Source organism: Meles meles, chromosome 4 (assembly GCF_922984935.1).
Source record: "Meles meles chromosome 4, mMelMel3.1 paternal haplotype, whole genome shotgun sequence".
NCBI lineage: Eukaryota > Metazoa > Chordata > Mammalia > Carnivora > Mustelidae > Meles > Meles meles.
The window spans coordinates 37,975,437-37,996,319 of NC_060069.1; the positions used below are offsets into that span (position 1 = coordinate 37,975,437).

The 20,883-nt window shown below is 37.1% G+C and overlaps 1 protein-coding gene across 1 annotated transcript in view; it reads left to right on the plus strand.

The window, feature by feature from the left end:
* Positions 1 to 20,883, plus strand: part of TOPAZ1 (testis and ovary specific TOPAZ 1) — a 115,075-nt gene that overhangs the window by 38,521 nt on the left and 55,671 nt on the right. Inside the window, 2 exon segments of the mRNA XM_046002152.1 lie at positions 215 to 340; positions 9,729 to 9,792. Coding sequence (XP_045858108.1) covers positions 215 to 340; positions 9,729 to 9,792 — 190 coding nt within the window.

Sequence of the window (20,883 nt, forward strand, 5' to 3'; positions counted from 1 at the left end):
TTTTACATTGAAGGAAATTGCAAAAATTCAGACAAATCATTTAAAATTTTTTTTTCATTATTTTTGAAAATATAAATTGGAAGTTTTTTTAACAGGTCAGCAAACAATTTGATTGATACTGTTTTGGGTATATAATATTTCTGATTCCTTTAAATACTTTCTCACTTGATTATGGTATTTTACAATTACATAAAGAATTTATCTAATTTTCTAGGTGTTCCAGAAGCCCTTAGGGTTAATGCTACCCCATAGATACTGCAAATTTCATTTTAATACGTTACGTGGCTGTGAGCGATCACAATGCAAGTTTGCTCATGTGCCTGAGCAAGGGGATGAAAAGGTAAAATATGTAAAGTCTTTGAAGAAGAGATTGTTTTAATAATCATCTCAGTCATACTTTTTTCATTTAATTTTTTTTCAGTGTTCCAAGATTCATTGTTTATGCCCCACTCCCAGCACTCCACGCAATAATGTGCCCTCCTTAACACCCACCTCCAGACTCACCCAACCTCCCCATACCCCTCCTCTCCAATTCCCTCAGTTTGTTTTCCAAAGTGGCTGCACCAACTTACATTCCCACCAGCAGTGTAAGAGGGTTCCCCTTTCTCCACATCCCCTCCAACACTTGTTGTTTCCTGTCTTAATTTTGGCCATTCTAACTGGTATAAGGTGGTATCTCAATGTGGTTTAATTTGAATCTCCCTGATGGCTAATGATGATGCACATTTTTTCATGTGCCTGTTAGCCATTTGTATGTCTTCTTTGGAGAAGTGTCTGTTCATGTCTTCTGCCCATTTTTTGACAGGATAATCTGTTTTGTGTGGTTGAGTTTGAGGAATGTCTTTATAGATCTTGGGTATCGGCCCTTTGTCTGTAGTGTCATTAGTGAATATCTTCTCCCATTTTGTGGGTTGCCTTTTTGTTTTGTTTACTGTTTCGTTTGCTTTGCAGAGGCTTTTGATCTTGATGAAGTCCCCAAAGTTCATTTTTGCTTTTATTTCCTTTGTCTTTGGAGACATGTTTTTTTTTTTGTTTTAAAGATTTTATTTATTTATTTGACAGACAGAGATCACAATAGGCAGAGAGGCAGGCAGAGAGAGAGGAGGAAGCAGGCTCCTGCTGAGCAGAGAGCCCGATGCGGGGCTCGATCCCAAGACCCTGGGATCACGACCTGAGCCGAAGGCAGAGGCTTAACCCGTTGAGCCACCCAGGCGCCCCTGGAGACATGTTTTGAAAGAAGTTGCCGTGACTGATGTCGAAGAGGTTACCACTTATGTTCTCCTCTAGGATTTTGATAGATTCCTGCCTCACGTGGAGGTCTTTTATCCATTTCGAGTTTATCTTTGTGTATGGTGGAAGAGAATGGTTGAGCTTCATTCTTCTATACAAAGCTGTCCAATTTTACCAGCAGCATTTATTGAAGAGACTGTCTTTTTTCTACCGTATATTTTTTCTGCTCTGTCACAGATTATTTGACCATAGAGTTGTGCGTCCATATCTGGTCTCTCTATTCTGTTCCACTGGTCTATGTGTCTGTTTTTGTGCCAGTACCATGATGTCTTGGTGATCACAGCTTTGTAGTAAAGCTTGAAATCAGAGGACGTGATGCCCCCAGTTTTGTTTTTCTTTTTCAACATTTCCTTAGCAATTCAGGGTCTCTTCTGGTTCCATACAAATTTTAGGATTGTTTGTTCCAGCTCTTTGAAAAATGTTGATAGAATTTTGATTGGGATGGCATTGAAAGTATAGATTGTTCTAGGCAATATAGACATTTTAACAATGTTTATTCTTCCAATCCGTGAGCATGGAATGGTCTTCCATCTTTTTGTGTCTTCTTCAATTTCTTTCACGAGTGTTCTGTAGTTCCTCGAGTGCAGATCCTTTACTTCTTTGGTTAGGTTTATTCAGAGGTATCTTATGGTTCTTGGTGCTATAGTAAATGGAATCTATTCTCTAATTTCCCTTTCTGTATTTTCATTGCTAGTGTATAAGAAAGCAACTGATTTCTGTGCATTGATTTTGTATCCTGCCACATTACTGAATTGCTGTGAGTTCTAGTAGTTTGGGGCTGGAGTCTTTTGGGTTTTCTGTGTAAAGTATCATGTCATCTGTGAAGAGAGAGAGTTTGACTTCTTATTTGCCAATTTGAATACCTTTTGTTTCTTTTTGTTTTCTGATTGTTTTGTGTTCCGATTGCTAGGACTTCTAGTATTATGTTGAACAAGAGTGGAGAGAGTGTTATGTTCCTGATCTCAAAGGGAAGGCTGTCAGCTTTTCCCCACTGAGAATGATATTCACTGTGGGGTTTTCATAGATAGGTTTTATGAAGTTGAGGAATATTCCCTCTATCCCTATACTTTGAAACATTTTAATCAGGAACAGATGCTATATCTTGTCAAAGGTTTTTCTGTATCAATTGAGAGGACCATGTGGTTTCTCTCTCTTTTATTGTTCTATTACTTTGATTGATATTCAAATGTTGAACTCCCCTTGAAACACAGGAATAAATCCTACCTGCACATGGTAGATAATCTTTTTATTGTATTGTTGGATCCTGTTAGCTAGGATCTTGTTGAGAATCTTGGCATCCATATTCATCAGGGATATTGGTCTGAAATTCTCCTTTTTGATGGAGTCTTTGCCTGGTTTGGGGGTCAGGGTAATGCTGGCTGTATAGAAAGAGTATGGAACTTTTCCTTCTTTTTCAGCTTTTTGAAACAGCATCAGGAGAATAGGTATTATTTCTTCTTTGAATGTTTGGTAGAATTCTCCAGGGAATCCATCAGGTCCTGGGCCTTGTTTTTTGGGAGGTTTTTGATCACTGCTTCAATCTTGTTACTCGATATTGGTCTATTCAGGTTGTTAGTTTCTTCCTGATTCAGTTTTGGAAGTTTATAGGTTTCCAGGAATACATCCATTTCTTCTAAGTTGCTTAACTTACTGGCATGTAACTGTTGATAATAATTTCTGATGTTTGTTTCTATTTCCTTGGTGTTAGTTGTGATCTCTCCCCTTTCATTCATAATTTTATTAATTTGGGTCCTCTCTCTTTTCTTTCGGATTAGTTTGGCCAGTGGTTTATCAATTTTATTGATTCTTTTAAAAAACCAGCTTCTGGTTTCATTGATGTGTTCCACTGTGTGTCTAGTTTCTATCTCATTGATCTCTGCTCTAATCTTGATTATTTCCCTTCTTGTGTGTGGGGTTGGCTTAATTTGTTGTTGATTCTCCAGTTCTCTAAGGTGTAGAGACAGCTGGTGTGTTCTGGCTTTTTCAGTTTTTTTGAGGGAGTCTTGGATGGCTATGTATTTCCGCCTTAGGACCACCTTTGCTCTATCCCATAGGTTTTGGACCGAAGTATCTTCATTCTCATTGGTTTCCATGAATTTTTTTAAGTTCTTCCTTGAATTCCTGGTTTATCCAAACATTCTTATACAGGGTGGTCTTTAGCTTCCAAGTGTTTGAATTCCTTCAAACTTTTTCTTGTGATTAAGTTCCAGTTTCAAAGCATTGTGGTCTGAGAATATGCAGGGAATAATCTCAGTCTTTTGGTATCAGTTGAGCCTGATTTGTGACCCAGTATGTGATCTATTCTGGAGAAAGTTCCCTTTGTGCTCAAGAAGAATGAGTATTCTGCTGTTTTAGGATGGAATGTTCTATATGTATCTATGAGGTCCATCTGGTCCAATGTGTCATTAAAAGCTTTTATTTTTTTATTGATTTTCTGCTTGGATGATCTCTATTACTGAGAATGGTGTGTTAAGATCCCCTACTATTAATGTATTCATATCAATATGGCTGTTTATTTTGATTAACAGTTGGCTCATGTAAGTGGCTGCTCCCATGTTGGGGGCATATTTAAAATTGTAAGATCTTCTTGGGGGATAGACCCTTTTAGAATGATGTAATGTACTTCTATATCTCTGCCTAAACACTTTAGTTTAAAATCTAATTATTTGGGATGCCTGGGTGGCTCAGTGGGTTAAGCCTCTACCTTCTGCTCAGGTCCTTATCTCAGGGTTGTGGGATCCAGCTCCACATTGGGCTCTCTGCTCAGTGGAGAATCTGCTTCTCTCCTCTCTCTGCCTGTCTCTCTGCCTACTTGTGATCTCTCTCTCTCTCTCTCAAATAAAGAAAATCTTTATAAAAATATGTAATTTATCTGATATGAGAATTGCTATCCCCGATTTCTTTTGAGGCCCATTAGCATGTAAGATGGTTTTCCATCCCTTCACTTTCAGTCGGGTTGTATCTTTAGGTTCCAAATGGGTCTCTTGTAGACAGCATATGGATGGGGCCTGTCGTTTTATCCAATCTTCAACCTGTGCCATTTTATGGGAGCATTTAGGCTGTTCACATTGGGAGTAATTATTGAAAGATAAGTTTTTATTGACATCGTGTTGCCTGTGAAGTCCTTGTTTTTATACATTGTCTCTAAATTTCTGTTCTATGTCACTCTTGGGTTCTTTCTTCTTTTATAGAACCCCCCCCCCCCCCCTTAATATTTCTTGTAGTGCCAGCTTGGTGGTCACATTCTCTTTTAAACCTTGCAGGTCTTGGGAGCTCTTTATCTCTCCATCCATTTTGATTGTCAACCTTGCTGGCTAAAGTATTCTTGGCTGCATGTTCTTCTCATTTAGTGCCCTGAATATATCTTGCCAGCCCTTTCTGGCTTGCCGGGTTTCTGTGGACAGGTCTGACGTTATTCTAGTGGACCTTCCTCTATATGTAAGGAAACTCTTCCCCCTAGCTGCCCTCAGAAGCAATTGTCTAAAATTATGATTTGTCAGTTTCACAATTATGTGCCTTTAGGTCTTTCTAGTTTTGTTGATATTGGCATGTGTCCTTTCTGTCTCTAGGACAGGAACGCTTGTTCTGTTCCTCAGACTGGGAAAATTTTCATCCAGAATTTGTTCAACTGTATCTTCTATTTTTCTGTCTTTTTCCACCCCCTCAGTGAGTCCAATGATTCTGATGTTGGAACGTTTCATGGTATCATTTATTTCTGTTTATTTCATGACATCATTAATTCTGTTTTCATGACTTCTAAGTTGTTTGTTCCACACCTCCTCCTGATCCTTTTTCTCTATCATTTTGTCCTCTAGATCACTAATTCTTTCTTTTGCCTCTGTTACCCTAGCTGTTAGAGTATTTAGATTAAATTGGATCTCATTGATAGCATTTTAACTTCTGCCCTGATGACTCTCACTGCCTTTAGAGATTCTATGTTGTCACTAGTGGTTTTCTCCAACCTAGCTATTGCCTGGATAATTGTTACCCTGAATTCCCTTTCCGACATACTGTTTATTTCTTAAGTTTTTTTTTTTTTTAAGATTTTATTTATTTGACAGAGATCACAAGTAGGCAGAGAGGCAGGCAGAGAGAGAGAGGAGGAAGCAGGCTCCCTGCTGAGCAGAGAGCCTGATGCGGGGCTCGATCCCAGCACCCTGGGATCACGACCTGAGCCGAAGGCACAGGCTTTAAACCACTGAGCCACCCAGGCACCCCCCGACATACTGTTTATTTCTATATCCAATAGTTCTGATGGAGAGGACATAGTTTCTGAATTTTTCCTCTGTTGGATGTTCCTCCTAGTCATTTTGGTGAGACGTGGTTAAGGGGTTTTATAGCTGAATATATCAACCACGATCCAGGCATGGTGCACCGTGGAATGCTTTGGAGCAATCAGAGTCACCCCCAAATAGAAAGAAAAAAGAAAAAAGGGAAGAGAGAAAGTGAGAGAAAGAAAGAAAAGAAAAAAAGAGAAGACCCAGCAAGAATGAGGCCCAAAAGTAAGATTTATAAGGTATATAAACAAAAACAGACAAACAAAAAGACCGACAAAAGTAAATGACAAGAAAGAAGGAAAAAAAAAAGAACCCAGTCAAAATGAACCCCAAGAATCAGATTTATATAGTACCAGAACAAAAACAAATACACAGAAAAACTGACAGAAGAAAAAGATGGGTGGGTGGATATAAATCCTCACAGTGGGAGAGGAAGGTTGTTTTGGTTCTTCCTGGGTTTATCTTGTTATCTTTGTTAAAGGACTCAACTTTCCAGAGATAAAGGGAGATTAAAACTGGTTTATATATGGGGTAGTATTGAATAGGGAAAAAGGATTACCTTGAAGCTTATATCTATATGTATTAAAAAACAAACAAACACAGGTATATGTATGAAAAAAGTTAAAGTTAAAAGTTATTATGGAGTATGTTATATTGAACCTTTAGTTGTAATGGTAGGTAGGGTAAAGAGATTAAAGGAGCAAGAATCGTGAGAATGAATTAAAAACAACCAAACAAAAAAAGCTGTATCTATGAAATATACAGGTTTTAGGGCAATACCAGGAGCTTAATATATTGTTTTCTCCTGATGTTGAGGTTTTACAGTTTTATGGGGACTCTGTGGTGGTTGTCCTCTTGTTCTTTTGGCTTGCCTTTACAGTTTTATGGGGACTCTGTTGTGGTTGTCCTCTTGTTCTTTTGGCTTGCCTTTTGGGGTAAGGGTCTGCTGTGTTGTTTTCTTTCAGTCAGTCTCATTTGGGTTGAATTGTCCTGCTGCCTATAAAGGGGCTGGGCTCTTGAAAGGGGTTTTTCACGCTTTTGTTCTCTGGAGGTTTTTTTTTTTTTTTTTTTTTTTTTGTTTGTTTGTTTTGTTTTTTTTTTTTCCATTTTATTTATTTTTTCAGCGTAACAGTATTCATTCTTTTTGCACAACACCCAGTGCTCCATGCAAAACGTGCCCTCCCCATTACCCACCACCTGTTCCCCCAACCTCCCACCCCTGACCCTTCAAAACCCTCAGGTTGTTTTTCAGAGTCCATAGTCTCTTATGGTTCGCCTCCCCTCCCCAATGTCCATAGCCCGCTCCCCCTCTCCCAATCCCACCTCCCCCCAGCAACCCCCAGTTTGTTTTGTGAGATTAAGAGTCATTTATGGTTTGTCTCCCTCCCAATCCCATCTTGTTTCATTTATTCTTCTCCTAGGTTTTTGTTTTTTTGTTTGTTTTTGGCGGCTCTTTGCTGCTTTTTGTAGGTTTAGTGTAAAGGAAACTCCACCCAGACCTCTGTGTCAGAGAGAAGCCTCAGTCTGCTCCCCCTCGAGGTGGTCCAGAACACACAGACTCCCCCTCTGCAAACTCTGCAAGCTGAATCGCAAGGTCCCACAGGCAGTGCTTGTCCCAGCTGCTGTCTCAGGGGTTGCTTGAAGTGCCTGTTTGTCTCTGCACCCCTGTGCCACCAAATCCAAAATCTGGGAGCGAATTTGGTCCAGGGAGCCTGCTTTTGGTGGCTGCCTTTGCCAGGACTGCTGTCTGGGACCAGGCCCATGCTGCCAGAGATCATGCTGAGTTCCTTCAGGTGCAGGATGGGAGTGTCCAGACCCTTGGCTGTTTCTAGAGACCACTGGCTAGAGTCCACATCAAGGTCTCTCAGGCACAATTGGGGACTGTGTGGTCAGACCCTGGTCACGCAGTCTACACAGAGTGTAAAAGGCTGTGGTTCTAGAGAGCGCCCACCAGACTCCCTCACGGGAGGGTGGGAATGCACCCTGCGAGAGGTGGTGCAAGCAGCACACAGATGGGTGGCGCAGGGACCAGGAACTGGAGGCTCTGCTGCACTCCTGCAAGGGTGGTTGCCAGTGGTGGCGGTCCTTGGTCCAAGGGCTTACGCCTTTGCCCATGACTGCCGGATTCCACCAGTTACCCCTTAAGATCTTTTGCTCTTTTTAAGTGCTTTTAACCAGACTCCAAGTTAATCCTGGTCCCCAACCACAGGGCACTTTCATATTGGGGTATCCCTTTCCAATATGTTGCTTCTGTTGGCTCCCTTCCCCTTCTACTTATCCTCCGTTATCCATCCAAGGGTTCGCACTCTGCTTTACCTGTCCATTGGTGTCTTCTGCTCCCATAGAGATCCAGCAGTGTATAATCCTACATCTCCGGCTGATTTCATGGGTGTTCAGAGTGTTCTGGTAGATATTTAGCTCACTTTAGGGGATTGATTGAAACAGGGTCTCCTACTTCTCTGCCATCATGCCCCTCCTCTCTCAGTCATTTTTTTTTTTTAAACTTTTATTTATTTATTTGACAGACAGAGATCGCAAGTAGGCAGAGAGATAGGCAGAGAGAGAGGAGGAAGCAGGCTCCCTGCCGAGCAGAGGGCCCGATGTGGGGCTCCATCCCAGGACACTGAGATCATGATCCGAGCCGAAGGCAGAGGCTTTAACCCACTGAGTCACCCAGGTGCCCCTCAGTCATATGTTTTAATTCAGATTTTCTTTGACTCCTAGTAGCATAGATGAGCTTTGCCTGATTTTATGCTTTATATAAATGAAGTCATACAGTCTGTATTCTTTAGTTTCTGGCTTCTTTTTGCTCAATATTCATCTATGTTTTTTACTTAATTTTAAACATTTCTTTCTCATTGCTGTATAATATTGAATATTCCATTGTGTGAGTATATCAAAATTTATTGATAAATAATACTTTTGATTCATTTGGGTGTTTTCTAAATATGGTAATTACAATAGTGATGCTATCAGTGTTCTTCTGCATGTCTTTTGGTGAATATATGTACACTTTCTGATGGGTTATACTTAAAACTGGAGTTGCTGGGTCATAGGATCTGCATATGTTCAAATTTAGTCTGCAGTGCCAAAGAGATTTCCGAAGTGGTCTGCCAAATTACACTCTCATCAGCAATGCCTGAGAGTTCTGGTTGCTTCATAGCCTTACCAGCTCTTGGTATTTACCAGCCTTTTAATTTTAGCCATTCTGGTGGGTGGGAAGTGATGCCTTCCCTGATGATGACTGATGAAGCTGAGCAGCTTTAGAAATCATTGTTGCATATTTGGATACCCTCTTTTGGGAAATACCTAAATATTTTTACCTATATACTATGGGATTGTCTTTTTCTTATTTATCTTAAGAATTCTTTATATATTCTAAGTTCTTTGTTGGGTATGTGTATAGCAGGTAACTTTTACTAGTGTATAAGTTCCCCTTTTAATTTCTTAATTTTTATGTAATTTTTATGTAGTTAATTTCTTAATTTTTATGTAATCCAATTTTGTCAATTTTTTATATTAACTTTTTGTATCCTGTTGAAGAAATCTTTGCCAAGATCTTATGTTTTTTCTTTAAAAGATCTATTGTTTTATCTTTGCATTTAGAACACTAAGCCACTGGGTATTGATTTTTGTTTATGATGTGAAGAAAAAGGTAAAGATAAATTTTTTTTTCCCATGTGGATCCCTAAGTGACCCAACAACATTTACTAAAAAAAAAGACCATTCTTTCCCCCACTGTACTGCAGGGTCACCATGCCATATAAATCAGCTGATTATATATGATTGGGTCTATTTGTAGGCTCTCTGTTCAATCCATTGGTAAGTGTTTTTATCCTTGGACCAGTAAATTGTTATTTTTTTAAAGGATCTAAATAAGGTTTTTAAAATTTTGAACATTCAAGGATTTCCTCCCTTCTCCAGTTGCTTGCTAATCTTGTTTATTTCCTTGATTATTTCTTTGTCAGAACATCTCTAAAATAAGGTTTCTGTTGTGAATTCAAATGCATTTCAAATCTGTGAGTTAACCTAACTTCAACTTTTCATGCCATTGCTTTAAGTTCACTTAAAAAATATAGAATAAACAGAAAGATAGGATGGAAATTTGCGTTTTTTAAATGAAATATAAAAAGGTAATGTTTTGTTTTTTATTACTTGTAGGTTTGTATGGATGTGTTTAAGAAATACATAAGTATCAACGAACTGTGTTTGCTACAACGTGCAGGTATGAGACAATGGAATGATTACTATAAATTCATGAATGTGAGTGTTTCAGACAATGTGCTGTTGTATCTTACAGTTCGAAAGTAAATTTAATACTTTTAAGTATGAAAACTGAATGCCTTAGAGTGGCTCTGATGGTCTTAGAAAGGATTAAAAATAAGTGGGGCATTTTGGTTACTAAAAAATTAGAATGCACCTTACAGTATAGTTCTCTTACATACTAATATTTGCATAATGTAGAAATTTTATGTAAAGGTGTTAAGACAGAAAAAGTAATATTGTTAATTGGCTTAAAATCTTTCTGTTGGGATGTTTCAGAAACTGGATCTTCCCTACTTCTTTATCCTTCACTTTTAACACTTAACCCTTAGAGGCAAATGTACCATCCATACTGAGTTCTTGCAATTCCCTAAACAGGCCAGACTCTGTTATAATATCAGAGCCACTGTTTCTCCTCTCTATCTGGGATGCCTTTCTTCCATCCTCCTACCCCATAGCAAAGACCTATTTATCTCTCAAGTCTTAGTCATAGGAGGTAGCAGATTGTTGATATTGTTGATCACTACTTCTGATCACAGAGGTGCAAAGAGATGGGCAGCTATTACTGTTGAACTTTTTTTTAAAGAGATTTTATTTATTTATTTGACACAGAGAAAGATCACAAGTAGGCAGAGAGGCAGGCAGAGAGAGAGGGGGAAACAGACTCTTCGCCGAGCAGAGAGCCCGATGTGGGGCTCGATACCAGGACCCTGAGATCATGACCCGAGCTGAAGGCAGGGGCCAACCCACTGAGCCACCCAGGTGCCCCTACTGTTCAACTTTTTCCCATTGTTTTAAGACCCTCTCCTTTCTGCTAATGTGACTTTCAGAGGATTTAAAGGGCTAACACTTTTTTTTTAACCCTCCCTTGCATTTGTCTCTTTTTCCCCTTTTGGGAGCCTAGGATATTCAGAAACATCTGCATGCATATATGGGGAAAACTAAAAAGTGACTGTATGGGAAAGTCTCACAAAAGACGTGAGAAGACCTTAAATTTACACTTCAGGCTAGTCCTCCCCACAGAACATACTACATACTTATCTTTTATAAGATAAAAGCAGTAACAAAAACAAAAACAGGGGCACCTGGGTAGCTGAGTGGGTTAAGCCTCTGCCTTCAGCTCAGGTCATGATCTCAGGGTCCTGGGATCGTCCCCACATTGGGCCCTCTGCTCAGCAGGGAGCCTGCTTCCTCCTCTCTCTCTGCCTATCTCTCTGCCTACTTGCGATCTCTGTCTGTCAAATAAATAAAATCTTTAAAAAAAAAAACAAAAAACAGCAAACCCTGGGGAAGGGAGAGAATCTGAGCTCTGTAATTACCACATTATTAGATTAAAATGCCCACTTTTCAGCAAGAAGTCACAAGGTATACAGAGAATTAGGAAAAATACTCAAAGGAAAAAATAAATCAAAAGAAACTATCCCTATAAAGATCAGATGGCAGAGAGTTGAGACCATAATCTCAAAACAACTGTCTTAAAGATGTCTAAGGTACTAACAAAAATATAGAGGAACTAACGAAAAAGATGTTTGAACAAAATGGGAATATCAATAAGGAGAGAAAACTTAAAAAAAACTCACAAAAATATGGAGCTGAAAAATTACAATAACTGAAGTGAAAAATTCACTATGAAGATTCAAAGGCAGAAATTATCAAGTTCAAGGAACAGAAAGAAGAAAGATTGAAGAAAAGTGCACACAACTTAGGGGACCTGTGGGACTCTGTTAAATGGATCAATGTACACATTGTGGGACTCCCAGAAGAAGAAGAAAAAGAGAAAGGGGCAGAAAGAGTATATGAACAAATAATGGCTGAAAACTTACCAAATTTGATAAAAATCATGAATTTAAATGTCCAGAATCTCAGCAAACTCTGGGTAGGATGAACTCAAAGAGACACACACCAAGACACATTATAATCAAAGTTTCAAAAGACACACAAAGAATCTTGAAAGCAGCAGGAAAGAAGCAAATCATCATATCCAAGTGTTCTTCAATAAAATTATAAGCAAATTTCTCATTAGAAACTGGAAATATCTGTCAACCAGAAACCCTATTTCCTCAAAACTGCCCTTCAAAAATAAGGGGGAAATTAAGACATTTTCAGATAAAAGCTGAGAGAGTTCATTTCTCCTAGACCTGCCCTGCATGAAAAGATCAAGGGAATCCTACATTGTGAAATGAAAGAGCACAAAACAGTAACTCAAGGTCATGTGGAAAAAAAAGGATTTCAGTAAAGGTAAATACATGGGCAGTTGTAAAACTGGTATTACTGTTACAATAGTTTGTATCTGCCATTTTGTTTTCTACATGATTAAGGGGATGAATACATTTAAAGAAAAATGTTATTATTAGTGTAAAGCTAGTATTATTGCAGATTTGGTAACTCCAGATCTTCTTTTCTATATAAGAGACTTACGCATTTAAAAAAACTATTAATATTTTGGGAGACACCGTATATAAAAATGTAATTTTGTGACAACAACTTAAAAGGGTAGGGATGGAGTATAAAAAAGAGTTTTTATATGTTATTGAAGTTAAGTTGGTGTAAGTTCATATTAGAGTGTTATGACTTTAGGATGTTAAATGTAATCCCCATGGTAATCACAAAGAAAATAGTATAGAATATACACAAAAAGACATGAAAAAGGAATTTAAATGTTTACTGAAAAAAAATCAACTAAATACAAAAAAAAGAGAATGGTAATGCAGGATATAAGGAACAAAAAAGCTACAAGTATGCAAATAGAAAACAAATGCAAAATGACAGAAGTAAGTCCTTCCTTATCAATAATTACTTTTAAAGTAAATGAGTTAAACTTTCCAATTAAAGGACAGATTAGCAGAGTAAATAAAAACACATGGTCCAACTGTATGCTGTTTATAAGATATTCACCGTAGATCCAAAGACACAAATAGATTGAAAGTAAAAGAATGGGAAAAGATGTCTATACAAATACTAACCAAAAGAGAGCAGGGCCATGGCTATACTAGTATCAGACAAAACAGACTTTAGATCAAAGGGGTTAAAAGAGAGAAAGGACATTATATAGGAATAGAAGTTTCGATATAATAATAAGATATAATAGTTACAAACAAACATTTACACACCTAATGACAGGCCACGAAAATACATAAAGCAAAAGCTGACAGAGTTGAAGACAGACGTAGTTTTCCAATAATAGTTGGAGACTTAAGTATCCAATTCACAGGAATGTATAGAACAAGATAAAAAAATAGAATACTTAACACAATATAACAACTAAACCTAACAGACATATACACAGTATTCTACCCAATAACAGTAGTGTACACATTATTTTCATGAATGCATGCGACATTTTCCAGGATAGACAATATATTAGGCCACAAATTAATTCTCAAGAGGTTTTAAAAGATATTGTAGAGGCGCCTAGGTGGCTCGGTTACTTAAGACTCCAGCTGTTGATCTCAACTCAGTTTTTATTTAGGTTCGTGAGTTCAAGCCCTGCACTGGGTTCCATGCTGGATATGGAACCTACTTTAAAAAAAATGATATTGCACAAAGTATCTTCTCTGACCACAATCAAATAAAATTAGACATCAGTAACAAAAGAAAACTGAAAAATTCACAAAACTGTAAGTTGAATGTGTGACTTGAAGAAATCACAAGATAAATTAGAAAAAAACTTACAGGCAAAGAAGAATGAAACACAACATATCAAAACTTACGGGATTCAGTGAAAGTGGTGTTAAGAGGGAATTTTGTAGGTCTAAAGGCTTACATTAAAAAATAAGAAATATCTCAAATCAACAACTTAACTTTATAACTTTAAAGAAAGAAAAATAAACTAAAACTCAAAGCTAGTGGAAGGAAGGAAATGATAAAAATTAGACCAGAGATAAATGGAATAGAGAGTTGAAAAACAGTGATAAAATGAAACTAAAAGCTGGTTCTTAAAAAAGACCCAACAAGATGAACAAAGCTTTAGCTAATAGACTAAGAAAAAAGGAATATTCACATTACTAAAATAAAAAACGAAAGTCAGACGTTAACACAATTCTATAGAAATAAAAACCATTATAAGAGAATACTGTGAATACAATGGAATAATTGTACACAAAAGCAAATGGAATGGACGAATTCCTTAAAACATAAAACCTGCCAAGACTAAATGATGAATAGAAAATCTGAATAGAACTGTAATTAGTAAGGAGATTAAATCAGTAATCAAAAGTCTCTGACAAAAGCCCTGCACCCAATGGCTTCATTTGTCAGTTCTGTCAAACATTTAAAAAAGAATACCAGATATTCTCAATCTTTCCCAAAAGTTGAAGAGGAAGGAACACTTGATTACTCATTCTATGAGGTTGAGTTAGTCACTGCTTTGATACCAAAGCCAGGCATGACCACTACAAGAAAAGAAAACTACAGATCAGCATCCCTTAAGAACATCGATACAGAAATCCTCAACAAAATACTAGCAAACCAAAGTCAGCAGAACATTGAGATGACTATACATCATAATAAAATGAGATTTATTCTTGGACTTGCAAAGATAGTACAACATATAAAAATCAGATTAATACACCACATTATCAGAATGAAAGAGAAAAAAACACATGGTCATGTCAATTGATGCAGGAAAAGCATTTGATAAAATTCAATATTCTTTAATGATAAGAACAGTGAAAAAAAACTAGGAATAAGAGGAAACTACCATAATAAAAGCCATATGAATTTTTCCCATTGTCTAAAAGTAGAGTGCTCCTATGAAAACTTTAATAAGCCAAATGGCATAAAGTGGAGAAACAGTTACCATTTTGTAAAAGGGAAAATCCTCTTCAGATTTCTTTCAGTAGGTGAAAATAGGTACAGTTCTACCTCAGAGATATTGTGAGTTCCAGCCTAGGCCATTGCAGTAAAATAAATATAGCACAAAGATGAATCAAGTGAAATTTTTTGCTTCCTAGTGCATATAAAAGTTATATTTATCATTCATCATCAGGGAAATACAAATCAAAACTATGATGAGATACCACCTCAAACCTGTCAGAATGGCTAAAATTAACAACACAAAAACAACAGGTGGTGAGGATGCAGAAAAAGGGGAACCCTCTTGAACTGTTAGTGGAAATCCAAACTGGTGCAGCCGCTCTGGAGAACATTCTGGATGTTCCTCAAAAAATTAAAAATAGAACTACCCTATGACCTAGCAATTGTACTACTAGGTATTTATCCAAAAGATACAAAAATATAGATTTGAAGGGGTTCATGCACCTTGATGTTTATAGCAGCATTATCAACAATAGCCAAACTATGGAGAGAGAGCCCAAATGTGCATTGACTGATGAATGGATTAAAAAAAGATGTGGTATATATATATATGTATATATATATATATATATATATATATATACACAATGGAATATTATTCAGCCATCAAAAAAGTGAAATCTTGCCATTTGCAGTGATGTGGATTGAGCTAGAGTGTTTTATGCTAAGTGAAATAAGTCAGCCAGAGAAAGACAAATACCATATGATCTCATTCATATGTGGAATTTAAGAAAGAGAACAGGTGAACATATGGGAAGGGGGAAAAGAAAAAAAAGAGAGGGAAACAAGTGACTCTTAATGACAGAAAACAAACAAGGTTGATAGAGGGAGGAGGGTTGGGGAAGGGCTGGATAAGTGATGTCTCTTAAAGAGGGTACTTGGAATGAGCACTGGGTGTTGTATGTAAATGATGAATCACTGAATTCTACTCTAGAAATCAATATTTGACTGTATGTTAACTAACAAAAATGAAATTTAAAAAGTTACATTTATTTATACTGTACTGTAGTCTGTTAAGTGTGCAATAATAAAAAAAAGTGTATATACCTTAGTTAAACTTAATTTTAAAAATTTTATTGAAGAGGCTGTCTTTTTTTTCCATTGGACATTCTTTCCTGCTTTGTCGAAGATTAGTTGACCATAGAGTTGAGGGTCGATTTCTGGGCTCTCTATTCTGTTCCACTGATCTATGTGTCTGTTTTTGTGCCAGTACCATGGAGGTTCCTCAAAATGTTGAAAATAGAACTACCCTATGACCCAGCAATTGCACTACTGGGTATTTACCCTAAAGATACAAACATAGTGATCCGAAGGGGCACGTGTACCCGAATGTTTATAGCAGCAATGTCTACAATAGCCAAACTATGGAAAGAACCTAGATGTCCATCAACAGATGAATGGATAAAGAAGAGGTGGTATATATACACAATGGAATACTATGCAGCCATCAAAAGAAATGAAATCATGCCATTTGCGACGACGTGGATGGAACTAGAGCGTATCATGCTTAGTGAAATAAGTCAATCAGAGAAAGACAACTATCATATGATCTCCCTGATATGAGGACATGGAGAAGCAACACGGGGGGGTAGGGGGATAGGAGAAGAGTAAATGAAACAAGATGGGATTGGGAGGGAGACAAACCATAAATGACTCTTAATCTCACAAAACAAACTGGGGGTTGCTGGGGGGAGGTGGGATTGGGAGAGGGGGAGTGGGCTATGGACATTGGGGAGGGGAGGCGAACCATAAGAGACTATGGACTCTGAAAAACAACCTGAGGGTTTTGAAGGGTCAGGGGTGGGAGGTTGGGGCAACCTGAGGGTTTTGAAGGGTCAGGGGTGGGAGGTTGGGGGAACAGGTGGTGGGTAATGGGGAGGGCACGTTTTGCATGGAGCACTGGGTGTTGTGCAAAAAGAATGAATACTGTTACACTGAAAAAATAAATAAAATGAAAAAAAAAAATTTTAGCCATCATCCAACCCTCAGCAAGTCCCAATCATTGATCACACTGGTTACAGATCAGTGAATGAAAAAGTTCAAAATATTTGAAGAATTACCAAATGTGACACAGAGACATGAAATGAGCAAATTCTGTTGGAAGAATGGTACCACTAGGTTTACTTGATGTAGGGTTCCTGCAGATCTTTAATTTGTAAAAAATGCAGTATCTGCACAGTGCAGTAAAATGAAGTGCAATAAAACAAGGTAGGCGTATACTAAGATAGGTCTTTAAAAAAGTGAAGTGGCATAAAGCAAGCTTCCAGAGAGTGAGGGAAACTTGTATGTGAAAAACCTACTGTAGACATCATACTTCATGGTGCACGACTGAAAACTTTTAAGATCAGGAACAAAAGCAATGATATCCATTTTCATCACTTCTGTTCAATAGAGAACTGGAAGTTCTAGCCAGAGTGATTAGGCAAGGCAAGGCAATAAAATACATCCATTTTGGAAAAGAAGAAGTAAAATTATCTCTGTTTGCACATTATCAACAGTAGCCAAAATATGGAAAGAACCCAAATATCCATTGACTGATGAATAGATAAAGAGGATGTGGGGTGTGTGTGTACGCACATACATATATATAACAGAATATTATGCAGCCATCAAAAGGATGAAATCTTGCCATTTGCAAAAACATGGATGGAACTAGAGTGTATATGCTAAGCAAAGTAAGAGAAACACAAATACCATATGATTTCACTCATACGTGGAATTTAAGAAAACAGATGAAATTAGGGGAAGGGAAAAGAAAAAGAGGGTGGCAAACCACAAAAGACTCTTAACAATAGAGAACAAACTGAGGGTTGGTGAAAGACAGGTAGGTGGGAGTAGGCTAATGAGTGAAAGAAATAACAGAAACATTTCAATTTACAATAGCATAAAAAATAATAAAATATTTAGGAATTAACCAAGGAACTGAGAATCATGTGTGATGAAATCTACAAAGCATTGCTGAAAAAAGAATAACCTGGAGGAATCATATTTCCTGACTTGAAAACTATCTACAAAACTACAGTAATAAAAAACCACAGTACTGACATACAGACAGACATACAAACCAATAGAATAAAGAGCCCAAACAAAACCCTCTTATATGTGATCAAAGGATTTTAGACAATGGTACCAAGACCATCCAATGGGGAAAGGATAGTTCTTTCAGCAAATGATGGTGAGAATACTGGATATCCATATGCTAAAGAACCTTTACCTAATACTATCCTTTCCTAATACTACATACAAAAATTAATTCAGAATGGATCAAAAAAGAGTTTAATTAACTTTAATATAAGACCTAAAACAATAAAAGCCTTGGGAGTCATAACAACAAAAGATTTACAACACTGCTTTGGCAGGAACTTCTCAGATGTGACAGTAAAAACACAGAACAAAAGACAAAGGCAAATTGGACTTCATGAAAATTAAAAAATTTTGTCCATTAAGAGACAGTATCAGAAGAGTAAAACTTCAACCCACAGAATGGGGGAAAATACTTGCAAATCATATATCTAATCATGGATTAATATCCAAAATATATAGAGAACTCCTAAAATTCAACAGCAAAAAAGCCAACCTCATTCAAAAATAGGCAAAATACTTGAGTAGACTTTTTTTGCAAGATGTACAAATGGCCAACAAGCTCATAAAAAAGATGCTCAACATCACTAATCATTAGAGAAAGGCACATAAAACTACAGCGTGATACCACCTAACACCCATTAGGATGGTTACTGTCAAAACAAAAAAAAAATGCATTAGGATATGGAGAAATTTGAACCTTTGTGCACTGTTGGTGGAAATGTGAAATGTTACATACACTGTGGAAAACAGTTCTTCAGAAAATTAAAAATAGAATTACTATATGATCCAGCAATTCTTCTAGGTATATACACAAAAGGATTGGCATCAGGGTCTTGAAAGATATGTGTATACACATGTTCATAGCAGCATTATTTATAATAGCTGAAATTTGAAGATCCCAAATGTTCAATGACATGAATGGATAAGGAAAATTTGGTATATACATACAGTATATTATTATTCAACGTAAAAAAAGAAAAAGTCTAACATATGTTACAATATGGATGAAACTTGAGGTCATTATGTTAAGTGAAGTCGATCAGTCACAAAAAGCCAAATACTGTATGATTCTACTTATGTGAGGTACTTAGAGTAGTCAATATCACAGAGACAGAAAGTAGAATGGTGATTACTGGGAGCTGGGAGGAGGGGGGAAGGGAGAATTATTGTTTAAAGGGTATAGAGTTTCAGTTTTATAAGCTGAAAGGAACTATGGAAATGGAACTATGGATGAACATTTTAAATATATTTAATACCACTGAACATACACCTAAAAATAATGAAGATGGTAAATTTTTTATTACATGTATTGTATCACAATGAAAACTTGTGGGGGAAAAAAAGCAATGTAGCAGTTCATGTCAAAAGCTATGAAAATAGTCAAACCTTTTTCTCCAAACAGTTTAACCAAAGGAGATCATTTTAAAGGAGAAGCTATATTAATATTTTAAATTTTAAAAGTAATTCATGACAAAAGAAGGAGTGCTTCATGTCAATTACCATGGACTACTTAAACACTAACAAATTTTTTCCAACTATGCTTTCTTTCTTTAAACATATGCAGTTCCAGTTTAATAAGTTATAGTAGCAGATACTGAATTTCCCATGTTGCCTGCTAAGATGTCAACTATGTAGATACTACAAAGTGAACAGCAGGAAGAATTCATTTGTATGTGCCCAGGAAGAGCAATTATAGTACATAAGGGAGCTTTAAAGTAAAGCTTAATGTTGTTATTTTGTATTATTAAAGTTGTATAAGGTAATTATAACTTCAACATTAATTTTTTTCTTAGATTTTAAAAAAAATTTAAAAAATTATGTTAATCACCATACAGTACATCGTTAGTTTTTCATGTAGTGTTCAAGATTCATTGTTTGCATATAACACCCAGTGCTCCATGCAATAACGTGCCCTCCTTAAAACCCACCACCTGGCTAACCCATTCCCCCACCAACTTCCCCTCTAAAACCCTCAGTTCGTTTCCTGGAGCCCATAGTCTCTCATGGTTCATCTCTCACTCTGATTCATCCCCCACTTCCTTTTCCCCTTCCTTTTCCTAATGTTCTCCATGCTATTCCTTATGTTCCACATACGGGTGAAACCATATGATAATTGTCTTTCTCTGTTTGACTTATTTCACTTAGCATCATCTCCTCCCATTCCATCCATGTTGATCCAAATGTTGGGTACTCATCCTTTCTGATGGTTGTGTAATATTGCATTGTATATATGGACCACATCTTCTTTATCCATTCATCTGTTGAAGGGCATCTTGGCTCCTTCCACAGATTGGCTGTTGTGAACATTGCTGCTATGAACATTGGCACATGCATGTGCTCCTTCTTTTCACTACATCTGTATCTTTGAGGTAAATACCCAGTAGTACAATTGCTGGGCCATAGGGTAGCTCTATTTTTAACTGTTTGAGGAACCTCCACATGGTTTCCTAAAGTGACTATACCAACTTGCATTCTCACCAACAGTGTGAGAGTGTACCCCTTTCTCCATAACCTCTCCAACATTTGTTTTTTCTTGTCAGCATTTGCCATTCTAACTAGTATAAGGTGGTATCTCATTGTGGTTTTGATTTGAATTTCCCTGATGGCTAATGATGTTGAACATTTTTTCATGTGTCTGTTAACCATTTGTATGTCTTCTTTGGAGAAGTGTCTGTTCATGTCTTCTGCCCACTTTTTGACATGATTATCTGTTTTGTGTGTGTTGAGTTTGAGAAGTTCTTTATAGATCCTGGATATAAACCTTTGTTTGTACTGTCATTTGAAAATATCTTCTCCCATTCTGTGGGTTGCCTTTTTGTTTTGTTGACTGTTTCCTTTGCTGTGCAGAAGCTCTTGATCTTGATGAAGTCCCAGAAGTTCATCTTCGCATTTGTTTCCTTTGCCTTTGGAGACATATATTGAAAGAAGTTGCTGTGGCCGATGTTGAAGAGGTTACTGCCTATATTCTCCTCTAGGATTTTAATGGATTCCTGTCTCATGTTGAGGTCTTTCATCCATTTTGAATTTATCTTTGTATATAGTATAAGAGAATGGTCCATTTCATTCTTCTATACATAGCTGTCCAATTTTCCCAGCACCATTTATTAAAAAGACCGTTATTTCTCCATTGGATATTCTTTCCTGCCTTGTCAAA